This window comes from Tenrec ecaudatus, chromosome X (assembly GCF_050624435.1).
Source record: "Tenrec ecaudatus isolate mTenEca1 chromosome X, mTenEca1.hap1, whole genome shotgun sequence".
NCBI lineage: Eukaryota > Metazoa > Chordata > Mammalia > Afrosoricida > Tenrecidae > Tenrec > Tenrec ecaudatus.
Genome location: NC_134548.1, coordinates 121820972 through 121845631, shown reverse-complemented (window position 1 = coordinate 121845631; position 24660 = coordinate 121820972). Strand labels below are relative to the sequence as shown.

The 24660-nt window shown below is 41.7% G+C and overlaps 1 protein-coding gene and 1 non-coding gene across 5 annotated transcripts in view; one reads left to right on the top strand and one right to left on the bottom strand.

Annotated features, from left to right (window-relative positions):
* Positions 1-14817, top strand: part of MID2 (midline 2) — a 133315-nt gene extending 118498 nt beyond the window's left edge. For all 4 annotated transcript variants that reach the window (XM_075539210.1, XM_075539211.1, XM_075539209.1 and 1 more), the window contains 3 exons: positions 5788-5949; positions 8904-9111; positions 9418-14817. In XM_075539210.1, the coding sequence (XP_075395325.1) occupies positions 5788-5949; positions 8904-9111; positions 9418-9820 (773 nt within the window). In that variant the 3' untranslated portion in view covers positions 9821-14817. The remainder of the gene's footprint in view (positions 1-5787; positions 5950-8903; positions 9112-9417) is intronic.
* On the bottom strand, positions 9899-10028 carry LOC142435297 (small nucleolar RNA SNORA63). Its single transcript, XR_012781379.1, has one exon. It is a non-coding gene; the product is annotated as a small nucleolar RNA SNORA63 (small nucleolar RNA).
* Positions 14818-24660: the final 9843 nt, after the last annotated feature.

Below are 24660 nucleotides of genomic sequence, written 5' to 3'. Positions count from 1 at the left end.
AACAGAACGAAACCCTCCACGGTCCTGCACCATCCTCACCACGCTTCGTATATTTGAGTCCATTGTTGCAGCCACTGCGTCAGTCCATCTTGAGAAGGGCCTTCCGCTTTTTCACTGCCCCGTGAACTTTACCCAGCATGACGTCGTTCTCCAGGGACTGGTCTCTCCTGAAAACATGTCCAAAGTACATGAGATGAAATGTTACTATCCTTGCCTCTAAGGAACATTTTGGCTGTACTTCTTCCAAGACATATTTGTTTGTTCTTTTGGCAGTACTTTCAAACTTCTTTGCTGGCACAGTAATTCAAATGCATGGATTCTTCTTTAGTCTTTCCTCAATGTCCAACTTTCACATCCGGATGAGGCAATTGAACATTCCATGGCTTAGATCAGGCACACCTTAGTCCTCAACATAACTTCCTTGCTTTTCAACACTTTAAAGAGGTCTTGTGTAGCATATTAACTGAATGCAATGCATTCTTTGATCTCTTCACTAGTGCTTCCATGAGCAATGATTCTGGATCCAAGCAAGACAAAACCTTTGAGTACTTCACTCTTTTCTCCATTTATCATGATGTTACCTATTGGTCCAGATATGAATATTTTGGTCTTCTTTACATTGAGTTATAATCCACACTGAAAGCTGCGATCCTTGATCTTCATCAACAAGTGCTTCATATCCTCCCTACTTTCTGCAAGCAAGGTTTTGTCGACTATCTGCATATAGCAGGTTTTTAATAATGCGTCCTCCAGTTCTTCTTCATATTATTCAGCTTCTCTGATTATTGAATAAGTATGCTGAGAGGATGCAACCCTGATTCACACTTTTCCTAATGTTTAACCATCCAGTATTCCTTTATTCTATAAGAATAACTGTCCCTTGGTCCATGTACCAGTTCCCCATGAGCACAATGAAGTGTACTGGAATTCCTGTTCTTCTCAAGGCTATCCTTAGTTTGTTATGATCACCACAGTTGAATGCTTTGGCATAGTCAATAAACCACAAGTAAACACCTTTCTGCTATTCTCTGCTTTCAGCCAAGATCCAGTTGTCAGCAATGATATCCCTTGTTGTACATCCTCTTGAATCTGGCCTGAACCTCTAGCAGCTCCCTGTCAATGTATTGTCGCAATCTTCAGCAAAATTTTACTTGCATGTGATAGTAATGATATGTTGTAATTTTCACGTTCTGTTGGATCACTTTTCTGTGGAATGGTTACAAAATATGGATCTTGGCTAAGTAGTTGTCTTCCAAATTTCCTAGCATACACAAATGAGTGCTTCCGGTGTTTCATCAGTCTCTTGAAACATTCTAATCAGTACTTCATCAATTCCTGTAGCCTTGTTTTGGACTAAAGCTTTTAGTGTAGCTTGAACCTCTTCCTTAAGTACCATTGGTTCTTGCTCATATGAAACCTCCTAAAATGGTGTAATGTCGACTAGCTCTTTATGGTACAGTGACTCTGTGTGTTCTTTACATGTTCTTTAGATTCAATATTTTGCTCATAGAATCTCTCAATATTAAAACTTGAGTGCTGAATTTTTTCTTTTTTACGTTAAGATATGCTGTGTTCTTCCTTTTTGGCTTTCTAACTCTAGGGCTTTGCACATTTCATTGTAATATTTAACTTTGTTTTCTTGACCTGCCCTTCGAAATTTTCTGTTCAGCTCTTTGACTTCATCATTTCTTCCATTTGCTTTAGCTACTGTACAATTGAGAGCAAGTTTCAGTCTTCTGACATCTACTTTGATGTTTTCTTTCTTTCCTGTCTTTCTAATTACTTTTTTCTTTCTTCATGAATGATGTTCTTGATGTCCTCCCACAGCTCATCAGCCTTCTGTCATTAGTGTTCAATGAAGCAAAATTATTCTTGAGATGATCTGGAAATTCAAGTGGGATAGCTGACTCAGGTGGTATTTTGACTCGTGTGGACTTGTTTTAACGTTCGTCAGCTTCAATCTGAAATTTCATATGAATGATTGTTATTCTATTCCACAGTTACAACCCCTGACCTATTTTAGCTGCTGATATTAAACTTCTCCATACTTTCCTCCCACAGATATTGTCAGTTTGATTTCTATGTCTTCCATCTAGAGAAATCCACGTATATAATCACCATTTGTGTTGTTGAAAAAATTGCTGTGAATAAGACATTGGTCTTGCAAAGTTCTATCAGCCATGTCTTCAGCTTTGTTTCTATTACCAAGTCCATATTTTCCAACTATTGTTCCTTCCTTTTTGTTAACAACTTTTGCAATCCAATCACCAATAACTATTATCAGTTTACCTTGATTGCATGTTTGATCAGTTTCTGATTGAAGATGTTAGTAGAACTCTTCAATTTATTCATCAATAGCTTTCTTGGTTGGTGAATAATTTGAATAATAGTTGTATTGGTTGGATTTCCTTAAATGAGAATAGATTTAATCCTATCACAGATAGCATTGTACTTCAAGGTAGACCTTGCACTGTTCCTTTTGAAGACGAATGCATTGCCATTCCTCTCAATTACATCATCCCCAGTGTAGCAAACCATATGATTTTCTGACTCAAAATGGCCAATACCAGTCACTTTTATCTCACTAACACCTAGGATATTGAACCTTATGAATTCCTTTTTATTTTTAATGACTTCAAATTTTCTAGATTAATACATTCCAAGTGACAATATTTAGATTTTTGTAGCTACTTATTTTCATGGTAGAATGGGATTGGAAAAAAAGGAGCTGGATGCTAGATATGCACATCTGTGTGTGTGTATGCACACATACATGTATGCATAGACATGTAATATTCATAGATCTCTACTTCTGTGTCCATGCAGTAACACATGTATTCATCTGCTCAATCCATAATAAATCTAAAATTAGTTCAGAATTGCTTTTCTCATACCAGCACAAAACAAACCTATTAACAATAGTTCAGGATTTTTCATTTCCCTCCATACTCCCACCTCTTTGACATGATTCTTTCATTAATTTGAAATCAGTTGGGTTCATTTGTTTTAGTTCCCGTTCTTGTCTGTTTCATTTTAATTTTCAAATTTGTGGAACAACAATATGTTAACAAAAGGCAAATGTAAGCAACAGAGTAGACTCGGCTGTATCATTACCGTTGGTAGCACTTCAACCCTGTCCCCTCACCCCCACCATCATGTGTTTTAGTTTATCCTTGTTATATTATAAATTCAAAATGTTTGTATGCTTTCTTATTGGCCCTTTTTTTTCCTTATTAAAAGGGGTAATGTGTTATATGCCGTTTTGCCATTTTCATTTAACAATACAGTTCGGAAATCATTGCCCATCAGTTCATAGAGCTCTTCTTTGTTCTTTTTTCTTTCCTTCTCTTTCAGGAGTGGCATAGTACTGTATTGTGGAATTTTGTTTTCATTTCTGAAGTACTGAGAGTGTATATGGGTGATTATTTTCTTCTTAGGAAAAAGCTTCATGTGAAGCTTGTGATCAGTGCACAGATAGCCAAGGCCTTAGCCCCTTTCCTTTTTTAAAAAATATAATTTTATTGGGGGCTCATACAACTCTTATCTCAATCCATGCATCCATCCATCCATCCATTGTGTCAAGCACATCTGTGCATTCATTGCCTTCATCATTCTCAAAACATTTGCTCTCCACTTAAGCCCTTGGTATCAGTCTACATTTCCCCCTCCCTCTCTGCTCCCCCCTCCCTCATGAACCCTTGATAATTTATAAATTATTATTATTTTGTCATATCTTAAACTGTCCGACATCTCCCTTCCTTCACTCACTTTCCTGTTGTCCATCTCCCAGGGAGGAGGCTATATGTAGATCCTTATAATCAGTTCCCCCCTTCCTACCCCACCTTCCTCCCCCCCACCCTCTGGTATCACCACTCTCATCACTGGTCCTGAAGGGATCATCTGTTCTGGATTCCCTGTGTTTCCGGTTCCTATCTATACCAGTGTATATCCTCTCGTCTAGCCAGATTTGTAAGGTAGAATTGGGATCATGATAGTGGGGGGGGGGGGCGGAGGAAGGAAGCATTTAAGAATTAGCGGAAAGTTGTATGTTTCATTGTTGCTGGACTGCATGCTGACTGGCTCCTCTCCTCTCCAAGACCCTTATGTAAGGGCTTTAGGTCTCCACTCTGTACTCACCCTAATTTACAATGATATGATTTTTTGTTCTTTGATGCCTGATACCTGATCCCTTCAACACCTCGTGGTCACACAAGCTGATGTGCTTCTTCCATGTGGGCTTTGTTGCTTTTCATCTAGATGGCCGCTTGTTTACCTTCAAGCCTTTAAGACCCTAGATGCTGTACCCTTTGATAGTCAGGCACCATCAGCTTTCTTCATATTTGCTTATGCACCCATTTGTCTTCAGCAGTCATATCGGGTAGGCGTGTGACCACGAGGGGTCAAAGTGATCAGGTATCAGGCATCAAAGAAATCATATCATTGTGTGCCCCTTTCCTTTAATAAGAATCACTAGACAGCTTCACTAATTCTTCCTCTGCCTTTAGCATATCTGTCTGCCCTCCATTATGCTTTGTTTTCTAGTTTTAAGTTAGACATTTCTATCTCCCCTTGATATTAATTATAAAGTCTTCTTGATTTATCTCTTACAAAACATTCATGGCTTTTTATTTTCAATGTCCAACCTCACCTAACTTTTGACTAGACAAGCTTCACTAATCATTTTCCTTGCTCTTTTCTTTCCATCCTTGGGTAGAATTATGGTTAAAAAGCACATTTGACTGACCTGACTGAAAAACAAAAGCAAAAAAATCAGGTAACAGAAGAGAAGACAGCTGGATAAGCCACAGGCTAGAATGCTTTCCCCTCTTTTACTGAAAGTTAGTCAAGTACATGTTTTTAATTATGTACATTTTTCTCTGTATAAGTCAATGTTTATGGTCCCAACACTTTCAAAAGCAGAAGTCCAGATCTCTGATCCCTTTTTCTACTTGAGGGATGGAGATACGGGGTGTTCCAAGATATCGCATGACTCCAAATAAGCACTGCTGTAAGAGCCAGGAAGAGGCAACAATGAGTCACATCAGAGTGAGAAGAAGACACCTTGATTTGCTTGTCATACCATCTCCTTGGCTTCCATATGATTCCTTGGAGCCCAGATAATTTGGGAAGCGAGCGTAAGGCTGCGGTAGGAGAGCTGAATCTTAAGCCCTGAAAGCCACACTGCCTTGCAAAGACAGATGAACTTTGTTGTGCACACTGAGACTTGTGGTGCAGTGAAGAGAAAGCTGGATTAGAATGAACACTTATTTGGGTTATACTCTCAGCACCACCTCCAACTATTTGTGGCCTTGGGCAAGTCAATTTTTCTTCTCTCACTCTTCATTTCCCATTTGCCATATGAGGGAAATGGACTACACAGTCTTCAGGCGTTCTTTTATTTCTGGGACAGCCATTTCTGTACTCTGTGTACAACTTCTTTCAGTTCACTGAGGATTGAACATTTGGGAAACAGACCCAGAGACTGCTAAACATGATGATGCTATGATTTTTGTAGGGTCACTCCCCTGCTATTCGGCAGAAAATTTCAGGAAACCCAACTTTTCCTAGGGGTTGTATTCATTTTCCAGAAGTGAAGAGCTTGCCATAAGCCTAGCTTTGTGGGAGGAAAACAAACAAAACAGGGAAAGCTGATCTCATTTTGTCTTCCAGGACTCAAAAGAAGACAAATTAAATGCATATTTTCTTGGGGGCTTATGATGAATTTTCAGTGTGCTGTTCATCCTATTGCTATTACGTGTTGGTTAACTTCCTTGTCTTTCTCTACAGGTCTGTATAATTCAGTGGATAGCTGGATGATTGTGCCCAATATTAAACAGAACCATTATACAGTGCACGGACTTCAGAGTGGGACTCGATACATCTTTATTGTGAAAGCCATAAACCAAGCAGGCAGCCGTAACAGTGAACCGACCCGACTAAAAACCAACAGTACGTGGTGATGATTCCAGAAGGGGCGTGTACTTAGCCTGAACTGGCCCCCAGCCAGAGCAAGAGAACAATGACACTGAGTAGAGAGTTTTTCTGCTATAGATTGTTCTTTGGCAAAGTGTTTCTTAGAGCCCTTGGGAGACTTGTGAGCCCAAGAATATACAGAAAATAGCTTTAATAACTTGCGAACAGTAATAGCTCATGAGGTCCCACCTCATTCCTGTGCTTAAGGGACCCATAAAGACCTCACTGTTATCGAGTCAATTCCAACACATAATGACCGTATAAGACAGGTTTCTGAGTCTATCGACTCCTTAGGTTTCTGAGTGTATAAACCTTGATGAGAGTAGAAAGCCTCATCTTTCTCCTTCGGAGCAGCTGGTGTCTTCGAATTGCTGACCTTGTGGTTAGCAGCCCAATACAAACCCAACTAACAACACCAGTTGAGTAAAAAGAGGATTATTTGTGAGAGTCTAATACAACTCTTCTACAGAGAACCTGTATTAATTAGGAATGCTTTTGACTACAAGTAAGGGAAAATTCAACTAACAGCGTAAACCAATTGTTTTGTGGGTGTTTTCTATTTTATTTTTTTCTGTATCACATAGTGAGAAGCTGAAGGTGGGCAGTTCAGTGCTGATGTGGCAGCTCTGTGGTGACAGACATGACCTAGGCTCTTCCATATTGGCTTATTACCCTATGCTTGCAAGTTGATGGTTACAATCTCTGGATATTGTATTTCCTTTCAAGAGGTTGTTGCTAGTATGTGCCATCAACCTGATTCCAACTCACAGAGACCCTGCGTGACAGGTCGCAGGTGTTCCATAGAGTTTCTTGGCTGTAATCTCGATGAGAAGAGACTACCATGTGTTTTCCTGCAGAGCGAAGGTGGTGGGTTCCAGCCACTGACCTCTCAGCAGCACAGTGTGTAAGTGTTGTGCCCTTTACACATGATCTCACTGCCATGGAGTCAGGACTGACTCGGTGACCGCCCTGTGGGTTTGTGGGACTGTGATTGTTTACAGGAGTAGAAAGCCCAGTCTTTCTCCCCAGTAGCTGCAGCCCAGTGTGTAACCACTACACCACCGGGACTCCTTTCTTCAGTTATCCTTTTCTCTGGAAAACAGAAGCTTCCCAGAAGTTACTCCACCCCTGTATGACTTCATTAATCAACCCTAGTGGCAAAGGAGTAATCCTGGTGGCATAGTGGTTATGCGTTGAGCTGCTATTTGCAAGGTCAGTCGTTCAAAACTACCAGCAGTTCCACCAAAGAAAGACGATGCTTTCTACTCCTGTAAAGCATTACAGTTTCAGAAACCAATGGGGGCAGTTCTACCCTGCCCTCTAGGTTTGCTAGGAGTCAGTATCGTCTCCATGGCAGTGAGTTTGGTTAATTGGTGTTTTAGTGTGGCAAGGAAAAGGAGCCCTGGTGCCTCTTTTGGTCAGCACAAGGTTGGTGGTTCAAGCCACTCCGAAGGACAAAGAAGAGGTTATCTGCTCATGTACTCACAGCCTAGGAATCCCTGTGTAGGGCCACTCTGAGTTGGCAGCAACTCAATGGCTGTGAGTGGGACAGGAGTGCAGTGGTGCAGTTGTTTAAGGATGAGGCTGGCTCAGCAAAGGATCAGCCGTTTGAACCCTCCAGATATTGATCGGGAGAAAGATGTGGCAGTCTGCTTCCAGAAAGATTCACAGCCTTGCAAACCCCGTGGGGTAGTTTTCTCGGCCCTATAATGTCACTTTGAGTCAGAATAGGATTACTAGGAGTAGGTTTGGGTTTTCTGTTTTTTCCTAGTGGCAAGGGTGGTTGGTACAAAAGATGACACAAGAAGTTTGTGGCTGGACCTCCCCACAGAGCCACCTGAAAAGGTAGCCCCTTGACAACTCTACACACAAGTTGCAATTTATTGGAAAGTAACTATCAACAGTGGCAAGAGAGGCTGAGGAATTGCATATTTAACTTTTCCAGCCTCTTTCATGAAAGCAAAACTCCACAACCTCTCACTGTCATTCAGTTGATTCCGACGCATCGCGACCCTGTAGGACAGGGCAGAACTGCCCTAGTGGGTTTCTAAGACTACACATATTTATGGGAGTAGAAATCTTCATGTGTCTTTCAAAGAGTGGCTGGTAGTCTTGAACTGCTAACCTTGTGGTTAGCAGCCTAACTCTTAAACCATTATGTCAACAGGGCTCCCTTTGTGGGTATGGGTGCTTTCTGGCCAACAGTGTCTGCTAACATAAGAATTTGCATAGTAAAGCTATTGCCATACCTAGCCATTGGCCCCAAGCTCCTGCCATATGCTTTTAAGGAGTTCTCTGCTGAACAGGATGCTAACACAGCCGTTTTCTATGCTCATTAATGATGTGAAATGCACTCTTAACCAAATGACCTAATTAAATGATATGTTGTGTATATCCCAATTGCAAGAAGGCAAAACCTTGTTCCGTTGCTGAGTTCCTCTCTGCTGCTCTACTGTTACCAGGCAGCAGTGGGTCATCATTTCCGGTTACTTTCTTTGAACTCAAACAATGAACACCTGCCTTAGTGTCAGGGTTCTCTAGAAAAACAGAGCCAATAAATTAAGTGCGGGCGTGCATGCGTGCGGGCTTGGGGGTAGGAGGTGGGGGAAGACAGAGAGAGAGTTCATGCTATTACACGATTATCGAAAGCTGGCACATCCATAATCTGTAGGCGAGTTGTCGGACTGGAGATTCCTGTAGTTTTGTGTCCTCAAATCTGTAGTTCAGTTGGTTGACTTCCATTTTCAGTTCTATTGAAAACTAAGGCTTCCTGCCCGCTTCCTTAAAATAATCTAAATAACCACCAACATCCACTCACCCAAGAAGGCCCTCTAGATTGACTCCCCTGGTAGTGAGTCTCCTGGTCTGTAAAGATAGAATTCTGCCATGCATCATCGTACTCTTTCTTTTTTCTATTTTTTTAAAACTAGGCCAACCCTTTAAACTGGACCCCAAAATGACACACAAAAAGTTGAAGCTCTCCAATGATGGATTGCAGATGGAAAAAGATGAAAGCTCTTTAAAGAAGAGCCACACCCCAGAGAGGTTTAGCGGCACAGGGTGCTATGGGGCAGCCGGGAATATCTTCATTGACAGTGGCTGTCACTATTGGGAAGTGGTCATGGGTGCTTCAACATGGTGAGTGGACCCTACTTTTCTCTTCTTTCCCCTCCCTTGTTAGGCTGCTGGGAGCAGCATCTCAATAGCAGCCATGAGGACTATAAGCCGAGATTAAGAGGTACGTGATAAAAATTGCTAGGAGCTGGAAGTCAATTACTTCACTTTAATCACTAGCTTTTAAATGTGTTAGTGATGCAGCTGAAGGTAAACTGTTTAAGAGAGAGACATCTATCTATTCTGTGTTTTGTATACTTTATTTGGTGCCTGACAGCACTTGGATCATTAATGAATGATTATGTGTATCTTCTGTCCACTGTCTCACAGGTATGCTATTGGTATTGCTTACAAATCAGCCCCAAAGAATGAATGGATTGGCAAGAATGCTTCCTCATGGGTCTTCTCCCGCTGCAATAGTAACTTCGTGGTGAGACATAACAGCAAGGAGATGCTCGTGGACGTGCCCCCACAGCTGAAGCGTCTTGGCGTCCTCCTGGATTACGACAACAACACGTTGTCCTTCTACGACCCAGCTAACTCTCTTCATCTTCACACTTTTGATGTGACCTTCCTTCTTCCAGTTTGCCCAACATTCACAATCTGGAACAAATCCTTAATGATCCTGTCGGGCTTGCCTGCCCCAGATTTCATTGATTACCCTGAGCGCCAGGAATGCAACTGCAGGCCTCAAGAATCCCCCTATGTTTCTGGGATGAAAGCGTGCCATTAGGCTTCCAGAGGGCAGATAATTCACTAGCTCTCCAGTTCAGTAGTTGATGGGTTCTTTTGCTTTTTTTTTAACCCCAATATGTATGAGACCAAGCGTCCCTGGGCTGCTACAAGAAACTAGCGGACAGGGAGAGATAAGAAACTTTACTTTGAGCAGGGAGAATGACAAAATAGCAGTTAACAGCTATATTGTAGTCTAAATCCTGCTGACTTTTTTTTAAAGCCCCTCTTAAACCTCAGTTAGTATTCAATCTATGCGAAACAAAATAAAGTTTGTTTGAAGCATCCAAAATAACTAGATATCTTAGATTTAATTCCTGTGCATTAAAACTTGTATGTGAATTAATGTATTGAGTTTCTCAGAGGGAGCTATCTGCATAGTCTGGTTCAAAGCCATTGGAGAAGAAGTTGAGAGAATGTCTTTCCTGTCTTGAAATTAGGAGAATTTCAAATTCCAATGATGTAGGAGTATAAGTGATATTGAAAGGAACTGGGGTAATTTGGGGTGACAAAATGTCGGAAGTTTTTTCTGAGGCAGGGGGCTAGCCAGTGGGGGGAAGGTGGGGAAGGAGGTCAGATGCACAGGTAGTTATGGCTAATTTTGAACAGTGTCAGATGACCACATATTATATATAGCTTTTGATAAAAACCTACCATTGTGGGTTCATTATAATGAAAATGTATGTATATATAATATTTAGTGAATAAATAATATATATTCATTTTATATTTATATATACATAATAAACTCATTAATTGCCTCATTTGAGTGAGAAATATACTGAAAGGAAAATATCCATTCCTTTTATCCCCTAAAGAGAACATCAAGATCATTCAACATCTCTCATTTCATCCACCCCTCCATCCATGTTTTCCTCCCTCCTGTCCGACATAGATACACATGTAATCATGACATATAATGGGAAGAGCTCTAAAACAGATTAGAAGAGATTTGGGGATCAAGATTGCACAAGAGGTCCTATCAATAGGTGAACACTGATCAAGATAGAAGTGTTATATGTAACAAAACTTCTTTGATGCTACTTAATGAGGAAGACCAGTCTGAACTGTTGAAAAATCTTGCACATAATATTTTGAGTAAAAACTGTTTTAATACTCTTTGAGTATGCATCATTACTAGAATTAGGCATTAAAAAATGCTACATAAAGAAATTCTTTAGGATCCTGCTTTAATTAGTCATTCAGAATGAGTTACTAGATATGCCATAACTGTTTGCATATAAATGTCTTTCTATTTTCTGATAAAACACTTCTGATGTACTTAAAACTCCCTGGAAACAATTTTTGTTTTCTTAAATCGATTAAAGAATTATTCTTCCTGCAATCTTACTTATACCACTAATTTGCATAGCCAATCCTGTAAGACAAGAGCAGAGGAAAATTTCATCCCAGTCCTTGCTAGTGTAGTTGAGAGAATGGAGTTTTATGGTATATTCTTTATCCAGTTCCATTTCATGGATTGAGGAAGTCAGAGAACCACGTTTTTCTCCTTTCTAGGCGTTAGTCAGCTTCATAGAGTCTACTTTTGGAGAAATATTATTGCTGTACAATTATAAAGTGATAGCTGAAACAACTCTCCAACATGGAGCTTTGAAATAATATCTACATGTCTCCCCACCAGTTTGGTGAATATCGATTTATCATCTAATTTAACAAACCACTATGTACCAAGTACCACATCATTCTATAAGTCGGCACAAACATGCGAGATTCAAAACACTTATGGGAAAATGGAATCCAAAAATCATGGAATTCTTCCCTCAATTTTTGAAGACCTCCCCTCACCCCCACACACTGTATTTGTTTACATTGAGCAGACCAGCTGCAAAAGATCTCCTTAAAGTGTTAAAAAACAACAACAAAGATAATGCTTTAGGGACTAAGGCCCCGCCTGGCCCAAGCCTTGGTATTGTCAATTGCCTTGTATGCATGTAAAAGCTAGGCGATGAGTATGAAAAGTCCAGGAATTGAAGCCTTTGATTTGCGGTGTTGGTAAAGAGTATTAAGTACACCATGGACTGCCAGAAGGAGGAAGTGGGGATGGCGAGACTTGGTCTCATGTACTTGGATGTGTTGTCAGGAGGGACCAGTCTCTGGGGAAGGCCATTATGCTTAGTCAGGTCGAGAGGCAGCAAAACAGAGATAGCCCTCCATGGGCTGGATTGACACCATGGCTGTACCAATGGGCTCAAGCATGACAGTGGTTGTGAGGCCATTGTTTCAGTTCTGTTGTACTATGAGTGAGAACAGAGTGGCGGCACCTAACAACTGGTTTACTATTTTGTAGAAGAGAAAAAGGATGTATGTAACTCCCCAAATTAAGAGTTATTTATGTGTTCCCAAGCGTAACGTGGTGACACATTGGGCTACTAACCACAAGGCCAGCAGTTTGAAACCACAAGCCATTCTGCAGGATAATAAGGAGGCTTTCTACACTTGTAAAGGGCTTCAGAATCCCACAAACAGTTCTGTCCTGCCCTAGAGGGTCACAATGAGTCAGCATCAACTCGATGACCGTGTTTGGTCTCGTTTGAGTTCAAACATACAGATTCAGTGGCAAAGCAAGCTTTTTGGTTGTATGAGACTTACTAGTAATCAGGAAATTTGCAACCTCAGTAAGATTCTACATCGCTGGTAAGTAGCTTGCTGTAATGGAAAGATCATCGCCTTGGGACTTACGTAATCCAACGGCCTCTGCCATGTATTAGCGGTGTGGTCTATGGCAAGCCACTTCATTTCTCTGAGTCGGTTTTCTCTCCTGCAAAATAATACCTACCTCACAAGATTGACCTACACTGCCTAGCCCAGCACCTAGACCTTAGTGAGTATGTAATGATAATTTCCTCGTTGCCCCTTCTCTCACCATGATGTGTGTCCTTCATTTCTAAATTAACCTGGCTTTCTTGCTAGCGACTATCTCAAAATTCTTAAACCAAATGATGATTCCCCCTTTCAGAAAACAATTCACTGGCTCTCATAACTCTGGGGTAGAAAAAAAGCCAAACTTCCCATGGGTTTGGCTTTTTAAGATCCTACTTCCTTTCCTAGCTTCATCTTTTGCCACTCTTTCACCCAGGTTACTAACTTACGTGTGCAAGCTGTTTTGTGGGCTTGAATCAAAGATTTGATTAAAAAAAAATCTGGACTCCAGGGTAAATAGTAGGAATTGACCTTAAAGGAATAGTATGAACATGGTGTAAGTCTAGATCACTTCAGCCAGGACCCTTGTCCAATGTCCTTTTCCGGGTCCTTGGGTCTCCCAATCCATCTATTTTGGTGCCCATTGACCTCTGGTCTACACTGCCTTTCCCTGCCCCTATCCCTCCCAAACAGGCTAACTTCTGACTTACCTAAACTCGGGAACAATATGTCACCCTGAGCATCTCTTCTCTCAGTAATAAGTGCATTGTATAGCAGCCTTTTTTCAAAGTGTGACCCTCAGACCACCCACATTAGAGTCCACATTAATGTGTGTAAAAGCCACTGATTCCTAGACACACACACACTCCCCCCCGCCGCAGACCCACTTAGAGTATCTGGGAATTTCCTTACCAAGCTCCTCATGTGATTCTGAAGCACACAAAAGTCTAATGTATATTAATCATCTACCCTGGCTGGGCTGTGAATACCTTAATGGCAAGGACTGCGTGTTTATTGTTGTTGCATTTTTGATACCTGGCATACTGTTTGTAACAGTCAATTCCTGGCTTCTTCATTGAATGAGTGAACGACCAAGGGTTCCTCTTGTTCTCCGATGTTCATACTGGTCTTTGTTTTACCCTGGGCAGAAAAGCTTGGATACCCCTCCGTTGGGTCTACATGATGATTTCACAGGTATACTGAGCTCGGAGATGTAAATGGCCATTGTCTCTCTCAAAAACTTTCTGGGAGCTACTACCTTAGGATTTTTAGGGGGACACAATTAGATGGGGCACAATTCTTTTTCATCTTTTCAAAGATGTTCTCTGATAGAGAATTAAATGTGGGGTTGTAGCTAAAAATGATTCCGAGCAAAACTGTTGGATAAAATGGGAAACTAAACTGGATTTGGGTTAACTAATGAAGCTTCACTGAAAAAAAATGTAATGAATCCTAGATATTTCAGTGAACGCCAGGCTTTGAAAGAGTTCTAGAAATGCCATAGGCCTTTAGAGAAAGCACTAATTACTTCTTGTTAAACCAAGTTGGGCATAGAAAATAGTCTGTGCTTTACCCTCTTCAGGGAATGTGACCATGTAATTATTTTGTTGTTTGACTCAATCCATCACCCTTCAACTCTTTCTGCTAGCAAAGCATTCTTTTCATCTGTAATTTATGCTTGTTTCCACCTTTTTATATTGTCTTATGAAGAAAGCACAAAAATACAAAAGAAACCTGTTTCGAGAATACAAAAGAAAATTTTAATGCCACATTGGGGTTCTGGTTATTTGTAAGAGGAACTGAATCTGGATGTGTTTTTAATCATTTAATTTCCCTGTGTAATTTTTGATGCAGTGAATTTCGGGTTGTGGTAAATCCATTCTTGTTTCTTTTCAGCTAAAACACACTAGGTGCCACGGCTACCCTTTCTTCCAAGGACTGGGTGAATGTGAGACCTGTGTACAAGCACCACTCCCACCCTTATTTCCAACTCCCCAAGCCAATGTGCAGCCTCTGAGCCATTAGGCTGTATTTGGCCATGGTATTATTATAGGTTGTCCAGATTGACTGCCATCACGCCAGGTACAGCTGCCTTTTTGGGTCTGGTCTGCTAGCTTCAGATGTTTGCTGTGTTGTTGCTATTGGCTGGAATATTTATTAAACTATTGTACTATTTTTTATCAAATGCTTAACCCCTTGTTTGTACTAGGAATTCCGGACTCTCCTAGTGACAGAAATCTGAGGATATGCAGATTACAATCTCACCCCTCTACAAAATATCCCAGCCCATTCAAAATGCTATATTATGAAGTCAATAAATATCTATGTATTCATGAATTCTTGGTTGTCTCTCACTGGATTTAGTTGGGGGGCGGGGGATTGATAGGAAGATCGCCCTGACTTACTAGAATTGGGTAAGTACTTGGAGGAAACTTATCCTCACCTCATAGATAGAGATCTGGGAAGGGACTGTCCAAGAAGTCTGGCACGTAAGAGTCAGTTAACAAGACTGCTTTTAGGGGAAGAATCCAATCAAGACTACAGAAACAAAGGTATAAGATTCAAGGAAACATTTTCAGCTAGACACATTGGTGTAGAATGTGGGACCAAGAACAAATTCCATCGTTTGAGGTCAGGGTCAGGGTAGAACCTGCAGTAAGTTCATTGATTTCCTAATTTCCTGGCTTGTGGCAGGCCCCTGAGGGGTTAGGAGATTCCTTAACACTGCAGTTGGACCTAATTTATCACACTTAAACTTTTGACCTTTTACAAGCACTTTTATAATCCTCCTCCAGCCGGCCTTGAACGGGCATCCCCACAACTGCTTCTGGATAAGTTAGTGATCAATAATACGCCGGTAGAAGGTGGGCGAAATGCACACCCTGTCCCATGCCTCCCACCTACCTGTCTGAGCAAAAGAAAATGTTAACAAGGACTTTCTTGAAATAATGTTTTTGGTGTCTCATGTTTATGCTTAAAAGAGTCCAGTGGCAATTCCACGGCAGGTTTGTGGGGCCAGCAGTAATCTTTTTAAGAAAATAGAATATAGATGCCAGCTCTCAATAGGGCTGGCGTTGTGCACAGAAACAACACAGATCATCTGCTATTCCTCCAGTTATATTGAAAGTCCCAGAAGATGAAATTTGAGTCAATCTCACTTGGAGGCATAGTGGCAGGAAATGAATTACTGAGAAGGGAACCGAGTGCCTTTGAAGTTCAATTTTTACTCATGACCTCCTGTGTGTCAGAGTAGAACTGCATGCCTTTGGTGTGTTCAGTGGCTACAAATTTTCACAAGTGGATTGTCATGACTTTCTTCCGAGGGGTTTCTGGTAATTGTAGTGCTTACATGTTGGGTTGTCTGCAGGTTCAGCCAGTCAACCACCAGCAGCCATAAGGGAGAAAGACTGGGCTTTCTAGTCCCATAAACACAGTCTTAGAAACCAACCGGTGTGTGTGTGGGGGGGGGTGTGTCACCATGATTCAGCATTGACTTGATGGCAGTGACCTTGATTTTGAGAGTAGTTCTAGTGATAAGGGAAAGTGCTGTAATATACAAGAACTGAAATTCACAGAAAGCACAGAAGCAAGGCAAGACTTAGCCCAAGGCCAGACTGATTTATCCAGTCAAGATAAAACAAGTCACTTTCCCATTCAGGCCATTCACTACTTACACAACAGAGTGAAGTAGGCAAAGCTTCCAGTTCCTTGTGGTCCTTATCCCACTCTCTAAAAAGGACACCTCCAAAACAAAAGGGGATGGCGAACTGCAACAGTTGAGTAGAGGGTTATTAGAGCTAAGAAGGGTTGGATTACCACAAGGTCAGCGGTTAAAATCCACCAGCCACTTGGTGGGAGCAAGATGAGGTTGTCTGCTCTGGTAAAGATTTGTAGAGCCTCGTAAACGCGATTTTGGGTTTCCACGAGTCATCATTGTAGGCTAGTTTTTGTTTTTAAAGAACCCATTCCGGATTGCAATGGACTGGCTTAATAGTCTGTAACTCTTCTGTGATCCAGGAGAGCCAGAGGGTTCTCCCAGGACTCGGATAACCTGTAGTTCAAATTTTTCCCTTTGGGGATAAGACAAAAATCTCCAGGTTGCTCTGGGGGAGAGAAGTAACCCTTCATGTTCGATGGAGCCAATACTAATCTCCCTCGAACATGAAGGGTTAATTCCGGAGCCAGTGCTTTTCTGATCCTGTGGAGCAAGTGTAAAGCCCAGCTTGGAGGCAGTAACCTAGCCCAGTGACTCAAGTCAGCAGAGGGGGACCAGGAGGGAATTCTAGGTCTGGGCTCAAACTCAAAAACAAAAAACTCTATGCCATCCAGGTCTGCGCTAGACATCCCCCCCCCCCCCCCAAGAGACTTTGCCCCTGCTCTCCACCCTTCACTCCCCCTTTACTAGGCTGGCCCCTCCCTCTGGGCGGCCTTCTTGGAGCCATTTCCCCCTCTGTGCCCCAAACACCTCGGTTCCAGTTCCTAAACCCTGGCCCACCTGGTGCAAATTCCTAGAGCCACCTGACTGGAAGATCCAGGTGTGTGCTTTTCCCAGTTAAGGAGGCAGGACTAGCACCTTGCCGCCCCAATGCCCCCACTGCTTCCGTGGCCTGGGAAACAGGCTCCCCAGCGGGTGCAGGCCAGGGTAGCTTAGCGTGGGTGGCATGTGCCCCCGCTGGATGTCTCCTGGCCTGCGGGGGGGGGGGGGGGCTTGAGAGACTGCCGGCAAAGGACCTCACCTCCGCGCAGAGACAAGGGTAGCCGGGGCTGGTGAGTGGAGCGGGTGTGGAAAGGGGCTAGCAAGGCGCTGCTCTTTGGTGGGTGGGGGGGAGAGAGGGGAGAGAGAGAGAGAGAGAGAGAGAGAGAGAGAGAGAGAGAGAGAGAGAGAGAGAGAGAGAGAGAGAGAGAGAGAGAGAGAGAGAGAGAGAGAGAGAGAGAGAGAGAGAGCCTGTGTGGGTGCGTGAGCACGTGCGCCTGTGTGTGCGCGCACAAATACGGGAAGATTTCTAGGGGCGCGCATGGAGGGGCATGAAGGGACTACTGACCTATGGAAGTGGGCGGGACCTGAGTGAAGATGTCCCAGCAGATATCTGGCGGGAGAAACTTGAAGGCTCCCTTCTGACCAGTTTCCAGAGGAGTGCATTAGGGTAGACGTGGGTCTGTTTGAAAATCTGAAGAAAAGGATCAGCCATCTCCCTCTCTATTTTAAAGGCCCATGGGGAGTACCGATCACAGTAATCTACATAGAACCCCCTCCCTGGTAGACAGACAACAGAAAAGTGGGTGAAGGAAGATGTCGGACAGTGTAAGACATGGAAAAATAATAATTTCTAAATTATCAAGGGTTTGTAAGGGAAGGAGGGGAAAATGAGGAGCTGATACCAACAGCTCAAGTAGAAAGAAAATGTTTTGAAAATGATGATGTGCTTGTCACAATGGATGGCTATGATAAGAGTTGTACCAGCCCCCAATAAAATGATTTTTTTAAGGGCCCATGGGTTGCATGGTATCATAGAAGGGTTTGCGACCAGGAATGGACCCCCCGATTATTTATGAATTCTATATTTGTGTGTATTTATAGAAAGTGCAGAGTGTTTTCTGAAAGCCTGTCTGAAGCATCTGGATTGACTGTTGGTCTCATAAACTGTGCTGTCCTCTGCTCCTACCCTAGAATCCATTTTGTAATGTCACCCGCCTGAAGTAAGTAGGACTTTAGTTTTAACTTTTTAATTTTGAATTAGGTAAGATTGCTGGTATCAGATGATCATTTTTGCATCCAACCCCTTAAATAAATAACTGACTGAACCTCCCAAATGGATTTCCCTGTTTACTTTGAATTCTTGGGGATGTTCTGGTCGCTAACAGTTGGCCAGCTTGGTCGCTAAACCTCCACGCTGCCTTGCCTCTCTCCATGTTCTCCGCGGACTGCCCTCGAGAGACTAAGTAACCTATTGGTTTAGAAGTCAGAGAAATAACTCCACCTAGCTCTGTGAAGCTCTAGCTCTGTGGCATTGGATTGGTTATTTCGCTTTAAAAAAAAACATTTTATTAGGGACTCATACAACTCTTATCACAATCCATACACACATCGATTGTGTATAGCACATCTGTACATTCTTTGCCCTCATCATTTTCAAAGCATTTGCTCTCCACTTAAGCCCTTTGCATCAGGTCCTCTTTTTTTCGCCTCCCTCCCCGCTTCCCCTTCCCTCATGAGCCCTTGATAATTTATAAATTATTATTTTGTCATATCTTGCCCTGTCCGACGTCTCCCTTCACCCCCTTTTCTGTTGTCCGTCCCCCAGGGAAGAGGTCACATGTAGATCCTTGTAATCGGTTCCCTCTTTCCAACCCACTCATCCTCTACCCTCCCAGGATCACCCCTCACACCCCTGGTCCTGAAGGTATCATTCGCCCTGGATTCCCTGTGCCTCCAGCTCCTATCTGCATCAGTTTACATCCTCTGCTCTATGCAGACTTGCAAAGTAGAATTTGGATCATGATAGTTGGGGCGGGGGGGTGGTGTGAGGAAGCATTTAGGAACTGGAAGAAAGCTGTATTCTTCATCAGTACTACATAGCACCCTGACTGACTCATCTTCTCCCCTAGACCCCTCTGCAGGGGGATCTCCAGTGGTCGACAAATGGGCTTTGGGTCTCCACTCTGCACTTCCCCCTTCATTCACTATGATAAGATTTTTTTTCTGATGATGCCTTATACCTGATCTCTTCGACACCTCGTGATCTCACAGGCTGGTGTGCTTCTTCCATGTGGCTTTTGTTGCTTCTGAGCTAGATGGCTGCTTGTTTACCTTCAAGCCTTTGAGACCCCAGACACTATCTCTTTTGATAGCCAGGCACCATCAGCTTTCTTCACCACATTTACTTGTTCAGCTGCTTTGGCTTCAGCAGTTGTATTGGGAGGGTGAGCATCATAGAATGCCAATTTAATAGAGGAAAATATTCATGCATTGAGGGAGTGCTTGAGTAGAGGCCCAAGGTCCTTCCACCACCTTAAAACTAAACCTATAAATATAGACACATAGATCTATTTCCCCATCCTCATATATATATTTGCATGTACATGTCTTTGTCCAGACCTCCATAAATGCCCTTTGCCTCCTAGCTCTTTCCTCTGTTTCCCTTGACTTTCCTCCTGTTCCGCTATCATGCTCTGTCCCCACCTGGGTTTCAGCTATATCTCTTCATTACCTCACCCTTGATCATTCCCTACCAGGCCTGCCACACCCACCTCACCACCAATTTGGATCCCTTGTTTCGCTTTTTAAAGAATAGTTTTCCATATCTGTAAAAGAGTATCACGGTTTTCACCACTAGAGAGCTCTACAAAGGTAGTAACTATGGAGTAGCACAGGGGAATTGCTCAATAAGCACAATTGTACAGCAATAATAAGTAAAGATTGTCGTAAAGTCGTAAAGAGCATGAGAGATACACGTGAGAGAGAAATAATGGAGTCAGACACATTTCATAGTAGCATGCTCACTTCAGCCTCACTTGGTGGGCCACGTGGAGAGAGAGCTATATTTAATGCTAACAAGGTTTTATTCTCTGGGGACATGCAAGTCCCCTAATTACAGGTGAAGACATACGTCACAGGAAGGGGCTATGTCTTTGGGAATACAGTAATGGGAGGGGGTGGTCTAGGGGTATACACGCAATAGGAAGAGGAGGGATTGGGGGTATACATGTGGCAAGATGAGCAGATTCTAAATTCAGCATGGCAGCCTAACTAAGCCAGTTTGACCTGTTCTCTGGCTCAACTGATAGAGACCTTTATCAGGGTGTGAACTCTACCTACAGGAACCAAATCCATGACTGCAAACCTTTAGGGAGAAGTAACCCATTGTCCTTAACAACAGGGAGCAGGGCCTACTGTAGTCTGGGGACTGACTGCCTCCAGGGATAATGTCTATAAGCATCTGACCTCCCCGCCCCCTATGCTAGCAAAAAGTCCCTAATGTTTGGCATGTCTTTGGGGGAGACAAAGCTGGGGAAAGGTCTCTTTATAATCCCACAGAAATACAAAAGTAAACATAACACAAAGGTATATAAGAGGGTGACAAGTAACTTGCCAAAAAAAAGGAAACTGTTTGAGAAAGTGATGTGGGGGTGATGCTGGTGTGCAGCTAGGATGAGGACCACTGAGTCTGCATTGTTAAATGTTGAGAGAAACCTGATCAGTCATTCCCTCAGCCATTTAAAAAAACTCAGAAAGGAGAAAAATATGCTTAAGTTTCCTGCGTAGTGTCTTTGTTATCTAGTGCTGCTGTAATGGAAACACTAAACATGGATGGCTTTAACACACAAAAAGGTCTACTCTCACAGTTTCAGAGGCTAGAAGTCCAAATTCAGGGAACAAGCCAAATCTAGGAAAGACTTTCGCTTTCTTTCAGTTCTGGAGGAAAGTTCTTGTCTACTTTCTCCATGCCTCTTGGCATCAATCTTCCCTGGGACTTAGGGACTCTGAGTCCAAAGGATGCCCTTTGCTCATGGCTGTTCATTCTCGGTGATAGTAGAAGAATTTGCATATATAATTCTTTTTATATCTCAAAAGAGAGTGACTCAAGGCACAACCCAATCCTGTATCTTGATTACATCCTGCATCTATTACATAACTACTACTAATCCTAGCTCATTAATAACATACAGATTAGGATTTTCAATACAGTGGACAATGATATCAGACTACAAAATGGAGGATAATTATGCAATACCAAGAATCATTGCCGAGCCAAGTTAACACACATTTTGAGAACCACAATTCAATCTGAAGAGAAATGGATCTAGAGGGAGTAAGATTACTGCCATGATAATGTGAGGAGCTGCGCTGACCTCCTTCCCAGTGAGACGTGATATTGAAAATATATGTAATATGTTTATAAATGGTAATATATGCTATAATTTATATATCACTTAAAGCCCCTGGAGATAGCCCGAAGGGAAAACAGCAAATAAACACTCTCAGCTCACCGAGTAGGAGCTTGTATCTTAAACTGCTAAAGCCAAGACACAGGGCTTCTCTCTTCCCCAGCTAGAAAGTTTTCTTCCCAGGGACAGCAAAATGTCAGCATTTCCTATCCTGCTCCCAGCTACCTATTGCTGAGGCTAAGTCTTGCATGACTGTGGTAATGAGGCAAAGGTTACCTTATTCTGATCAGCCCTATTTTGTATAGTAGACGGTCTGCCTTGTCTATGGCACGCTGAGAACACTGACACCCTGATTATCGGGCTTATACTCTCCCTCCACTAAGTGTTGCTTCCTAGAGTGTTAATGTTACTCAAAGAGAAGCTTGCCATTGTCCCCACCCCCAGCTCTAGACATCTGGCTCAAAGCTTTTGCATTAGGGAGGAAACAGGTCATGAAACAAGTAAATTCTAATCACTTCCAAAAGAACTAACTTGAAACATAACATGGAGAAGTTAAAGCTCAAAGGCGTTTTCAAGAATGGTGGAGGTTGTGGTGCAAGGTAATTGGGAGATTTGTGGATTTAATGAAAGGACAGCTTAGACTGTAGTTTGGTGCCATTGACTCAGTTCTGACTCATAGTGACCCTATGTACAACAGCTCAGTCCTGCATCATCCTCACAATTGCTATTAGGTTTCTAACAACTTGAGATATGCATATGTGTGGAGGACCAAATTCCATATCTGAATGGGTCCTAGGGGGTGGTTGTATGATTGAAAGGTAAATTAAAGAAATGACAGAGAAGATATGCAAGTGCCCCCCTCTTCTATGGCAACCAGAACCAGAGTGAGGAGTGAATGTCATCTCTCACAAGCTTATATAATCGTGGGCATGCAAGCTACTTCATACACAAACATAACAAGAAGGGTTGTATTCAAGACATACACATAACAGGAAGGGGACAAACTGGGGTATACACAAAATAGGAAGGGGGGTACTAGAGGCATACATGTGACAGGGAGGTACATACATAACAAGATGGGTGGGTTCTAGAGTTAAGATGGCAGGCTAACCTTGGTTGTCTCTGACCTAGCATGACCTTAAGTATCCCTGAGCTCTTCTCCAGGGAAACAGTCTATGATCATTATCAGAAGGAGCCCTACTTATGGTTAGATGGTATGACTGCTTTTGATGGCAGATAACTTTCAGGAAGGTAGCTTTCAAGCAGTTAACCTGCAAGAGTATAGTGAGCAATCATGTGCTTGCAAACAGCACCTTAAAATCAGTATGATTACGGGGGAACATTGTGAGGGATAACTTTTATTTAGGAGAATATGACTGGGAGGCATCTCCAACTCATAAGCATGAAGGTCTCCCTCCACGAGAGAATCGGCCTCCCACACTCCTTAAAATATGAGCTCAGAGAATTTGTCCACCTACACTTTCTTCCTTGTTCTTAGTTTCCCACATAAATGACAAAACCTTGCTTGCTGAAAATGAGGGCATGAAGCACTTGCTGATGAAGATCAAGGATCGCAGCCTTCAGTATGGATGAAAATTCAATGTAAAGAAAACCAAAATCCTCGTGTCACCCCAAAATCTGATCCCCTAGCACTTCCTTGTTTACTGTTCCTGAGTACAGCCTTCATGTGTCCTCGTGTGGAACCATGCCTTTATTCCCTAGGCTATTAGTATATATGACTCTGTTTATCTCATCTGACCAATGTCATGTGTTTGATCATCCCATTAATTTTAGGACATGAATTCCTCCCTTGCCAATGGGGTTGAGCCAATCCAAAACCCGAAGTCACTTTTATCAAGTCCATTGTTATTCAAAGAGACCCAATAAGACAGAGTAAAAGCACCCCTATGTGTTTCCAAGATTGAATCTTTGCAGGAACTGAGTCTCATTTTTCTCCCTGGGAGTGGCTGGTACTTTTGAGCCTAGGATCTTGGCAGTACATGAGAATTTTAAAATATATTGTCTGAAATGTTTTGCTTTTAATTTAAAAAATGTTAGGTAAAAAAATGTTAGGTATATAAAGAAACAAGAAACTATGGCAAGGAAAATATCAGACACCAGAAACTGCCTGTAAGAGTGACCAGATATTGGATTTAACATTAAAATATTTCAAAGTATCCATTAAAATATGTTTATAGAACTAAAGGAAAGTATAATTTAAAAAGTGAAAAAAAGTGTTGATGACAACATTCCAACAAATAGAGAATATAAACAAAGAGAATTTACATATACGTGAACCAAATGTAGAGTCTGAAATTTAGAAGCACAGTAGCTGAAATTAAAAAAAAAATAATGGAAGGGATTGACAGTAGATTTTAGCTGCCAAAAGAGAGAACTGGTGATTTTGAAGATAGATCAATAGAGTTTAAAAGCCAAACAGAGAGAAAAACAATGAAGGAAAAAGGAACAGGGCCTCAGAAAAAATGTTATGATATAATTAATCTCACCAATGCAGAATGCCAGAAGGCAAGGAGAAAGAAAAATGAGAGGGAAAAACTATATTCACAGAAATAATGCTTGTAAACTTCCCAAATTTATTGGAAAAGAGTAACATACACATCCAGAAAGTACTGGAACTCCTAAGAAAAATAAATGTAAAGAAACAGATTCTATCATAGTGAAAATGTTGAAGGTAAAGACAATATGAAGAGGTTGAAAGCTGCAAGAGAAAAATGACTCACTGCTTACAAAGGAATCCCTTAAGATTAACAGCTGATTACTCACCAGAAGCAGAGAACATCAAAGTACTTAAAAGAAAAAATATAAATCAGGAATTCTATACCCAGCAAAGCTATCTTTCAAAAATGAAAGTGAAATAATGATTGTTCCAGAAATAAAAACTGAGAAAACTTGTTGCTAGTAGACTCACTTTATAAAAAATACTAAAGGACGTTCTCCAGGCTAAAAGTAAATAACCACAAATGATAATTACATGAAGAAAAAAATTATCAATAAAAGTAATTATGTGATTATGAAAGAAAAATATTGATGCATATTTTATCCTATATTTTCTTATCTGATCTAAAAATAAATTATATGAAATAATGTACATATATGTAATTTATTGGCTTGTCTATTTAAAACCACCCCTAGTCTCACTCATTACCTTCTTGGTTGCTGGGCATTTTCTTGCCTTTAGTAAGGAATCTTTCTTAAATTACCTATTCACTCTGATCTTTAATAAGGCTTTATAATCATAATTTCTGTTTTAGGTTTCATTCTTATTTCAGTAAG